The sequence below is a fragment of the Silene latifolia genome, chromosome 2 (assembly GCF_048544455.1).
Source record: "Silene latifolia isolate original U9 population chromosome 2, ASM4854445v1, whole genome shotgun sequence".
In the NCBI taxonomy this organism is placed as follows: Eukaryota; Viridiplantae; Streptophyta; class Magnoliopsida; order Caryophyllales; family Caryophyllaceae; genus Silene; species Silene latifolia.
In genome coordinates this window covers 43,749,355-43,753,458 of record NC_133527.1, presented here as the reverse complement: position 1 = coordinate 43,753,458, position 4,104 = coordinate 43,749,355, and the positions used below count along the sequence as shown (strand labels likewise).

General features: G+C 41.2%; 1 protein-coding gene across 1 annotated transcript; it reads left to right on the top strand.

The window, feature by feature from the left end:
• The first annotated feature begins 1,745 nt into the window (after positions 1-1,745).
• On the top strand, positions 1,746-2,885 carry LOC141640710 (uncharacterized). The gene has a single exon (XM_074449393.1). The coding sequence runs from the start codon at positions 1,746-1,748 to the stop codon at positions 2,883-2,885; it is 1,140 nt and encodes a 379-aa protein (XP_074305494.1).
• Positions 2,886-4,104: the final 1,219 nt, after the last annotated feature.

The following is a 4,104-nucleotide window of genomic DNA, read 5'->3' as shown; positions in this document are numbered from 1 at the left end:
TGCTCCCCCCAGCATATTCACATTAGGAGTACTAGGTAAGATAAGGGACTCAACTATGGGTTATTTTACAGATAAGAGATTCAACACATTTAAATATTACAGTTAAAGGACTCCGTTATAACGCCGTTATCCCATATTGTGTAATCCTTGATATGCCCCCCGAAAAAATGGCGCCGATGTAAGTTGCAAGTATATTTTATTAAAAATAGGAAATAAAATAATTGAATTCTAAAAGTCACTTAGATCAAACCTAAACTGATATTCTACACAAAACCCTCTCCATCTTCTCCAAAATCAAAAATAAGGGCATCCAAAAAATTGAAACAAATCCTAGAAAAAATTATCCTTTCTGAAGAAACAACCAAGTAAGTGATACTAATACTCCTAATTAATTGTTCAATTTAAGTTTTCTCTTGTGATATTAATCTATTTCAATTATTTTTTATATGAATCCCTTATTGTATATGGAGTTGTCAGGATGGAGGTTTCCTTAAATTTCTTCATCTCTTTTCAAGTAACAATCTTTTTTATTCAACAATAATTATATATGCTTTTATAATCAAATATTCAAAAATCCATGTATTAAATTTGTGTGCTTTGTTTATGCATTGTTGGCCAATTAATTTTTTTTTCCAGAGCTTGGCAAAGGGCAAACCATAGATCATGAAGGGAGAATAATGTGACTGTAAGAAGAGCCAAGGAAGCACTTCATTATATTACTCCACTTTTGTCAAGTGTTAAATGCAATTTTTTGTCTTTCAGAATACATGTATTTTGGACAAGAAGGATTTATTTGACAATTATGTAGCTAACTGTCAACATTTTTGTCAATAATGTGAACATTCCGTTACTTTTAACCCTTGAGTCCCTTAACTGTACTATTTAAAAGTTGAGTCCCTTATCTCTAAAAAACTCATAGTTGAGTCCCTTATCTTTTACCTATTACTCTTCATATTAGTATGTTGTGAAAAATGAATATGGCAACCATTTACAAATAGATACAACAATCTATTAACCTAAATTCGCTAATAACAAACACTTCTATTAAATCTGCTAATTGAAATATACTAGTCAAACATGTCAATCTGTTCTGTCATTTATAATCTGCTTTACCAATCTACTTCTGCTAATATTGATTTGCTGAGTACCAAACAAGCTAAGGCCTAAGTGTATCTTGGAACATACTTTTATTTGAATTATTTCTCTTTAAATTATAAAAATATTAAAAAGTGTATTAGAAATTCCAAAAGTTTGAAAACTTAATCCCAGTATACATAATTTTTTATTTTTTTATTTTCCAAGCAAGTCATGTAAAGTCTAATAAAATTTTAAAGTTATGAAATGTGGATCTTATAATTATGCCAAAAAACAAATATTTTAGCGAGAAAGTAAGGTTAAATATGGCTATTTGTTATACCAATAAACATGGTCAAATCGAGAGAGGTCGTACGTGGGTGAGGAAGGTGGGAGAAGGAAGAGGTGGAGCTAGTAGGGAGAAGCTGGTCACGGTGGGGGGGGGAGGGGGGGGGGGGGGAACGAGGCAGAGAGGAGGAAGGGACGGGGTCGATGGGAGGCAAGAAGTCGAAAGTTGTCAACGACGGGGGCGTCATTATACCCGAGGCGGCGGTTGAGGGAGCTCAACCCCGCCGGGCTCAATGAGTATCCTAAGTCTTAACTGCCGGGGATTGGGCCACCCCGATGCAGTAGGTGCGCTCCGTCATTTATTAAAATGAGAGGCCGAGGCCATGGTGTTTCTTTGCGAGACGAAACTCAGTGGTCGTGAGATGAAAACAGTTCTCGTGAAATTCGATATGTATCATGGTATGCAGGTGGATAGTGTGGTTAGGTCTGGTGGATTAACGTTTTGGTGGCATAAGAAAATTAAATGTGAGTTTTTATCGGCGTCGGTTCATCATATGGATTTTATTATCCGAGAGGCTAATGGGGATTGGCGTGTGACGGGTTTTTATGGGTGGCCAATGGTTGCGGACAGACACCTTTCATGGGAGCTTTTACGGATTCTGGGGCGACAATCAGCATTGCCTTGGATGTGTATAGGAGATTATAATGAGATCTTATTCTCTAATGAAATGAAAGGAGGTCAACGAGCTCAATGGCAAATGAATCAGTTTCGTGACGCGGTGGATGCATGTGGGCTGGTAGATGTTCAATTTGAGGGATATGCGTTCACGTGGGATAATGGGCAAGCGGGTGAAGATAATCGCAAAAGTAGAATTGATCGAGCTATGGGTACTAATGAGTGGATGGCGCGGTTCCCTTATGCACGGCTACGTCACTTGGGGCGTGAGTGGTCTAACCATTCACCTCTCAAGCTTGTTTTGGATAGGCGGGAAAGTACGGGCCAATTTACGAAAAGGTTTCGCTTTGAGCAAATATGGGTGGGTGCTGAGGGGTGTGAGGAGGAAATAACGCGAGGCTTTGAACGGGGGGGGGGGGATGATCTCGTCGAAGCTTTGCAGGAGAGTGCAACGGAGTTACAAGCTTGGAAACGGGTGAGTATTGGCAAGATTGTGAAGATGATTGCAATGAAGCGTAGCCAAATCGAAAGGTTGAATGAAGGTGGCTGTTCTCCTGATGAAGTGCGTAAGAGGAGAAACTTGGTGAGGGAGGTGGCTGATTTGTGCCGACAGGATGAACAATTTTGGAGACAAAGATCGAGGGCTCTATGGCTCAAAAACGGGGATCGAAACACGAGTTTTTTCCATAAGCAAGAGCGTCAGCGGAAGGCTAAGAATCATATAAGTAAGCTTGTGGACGATGGGGGTATGGGGATGAGGCGGTCTCAAAGGTTGCGACGAAATATTTTACGGAGCTATTCACGGCTTCTCCTGCACGTGAGTTTGGGGATGTGTTCGATGGCATGAGGGGACGAGTGACTGACGAGATGAATAGTGTGTTGAGCCGTGAGTATAGCGAGGAGGAGGTAGTGGAAGCGCTTAATCAGATGCACCCGTTGAAAGCTCCTGGATCGGATGGTATGAACTGTCTTTTTTACCAAACATATTGGCACATTGTGGGCCCGTTGGTGACGAGTACTGTATTGGGGGTTTTGAATGGGGCACCAATGCCGAGTGGGATAAACCATACCCACATTGTCCTTATCCCGAAGAATAAGGTGCCGGATAAAATTCGTGACTTTCGGCCGATCAGCTTATGCAATGTGGTGTATAAATTAATATCGAAGATTCTTGCTAACCGGCTCAAACTTTTCTTAAATGAAATTGTGTCGAAAAACCAGAGTGCTTTTACACCGGGAAGATTGATCACGGATAATATCCTTATCGCTTTCGAATTGTTTCATTACATGAAGAACTCAAAACATAAAGAAGGGCATATGGCGATTAAACTTGATATGGCGAAGGCATACGATCGTGTCGAATGGGATATTTTGAAGCAGTTATTGCGAGTGATGGGCTTCGATGCTATGTGGGTGGATAGGGTGCCTATGTGAGTTACCACGGTCTCTTCAGTTGTTCTTATAAATGTTAAGGTAAAGGAGGTTTTCCAACCGGCGCGCGGCTTGAGACAAGGTGACCCGTTATCACCATATCTGTTCATTTTATGTGCGGAGGTGTTATTCAACTTGATGAGGAAAGCGACGAAAAATAGCTCGCTTCATGGGCTTCGTATTGTGCCCCAAGCTCCAGTGATATCGCATTTATTATTTGTCGATGATATTATTTTCTTTCTGAAAGCAAGTGAGGGTGAGGCAACGGAGGTGAGTCAATATGAGTTTGCTTCTGGTCAAATGGTGAATTTGGACAAAACGACCATCTCGTTTAGCCGCGGGGTTACTGAGGGGTGTAGGAATAGTATCGCTGATAGGTTGGGCGTGGGTGTTGTTGAGGAACAAGAGCGCTATCTGGATTTACCTACTGTTGTGGGTCGGTCGAAGAAGCCTATAACCAACATTGTGCGCAATAAGCTCAATAAACGATTACAAGGGTGGCGTGGGAAAATTTTGTCTAGGGCGGGTAAGGAGATTCTCAAAAAGGCGGTTGCCAATTTGCTCCCTACCTATGTGATAAGTGTGTTTAAACTCCCTGCCTCTTTTTGTGACGAGCCGAGAGCACTTGTGTCAAC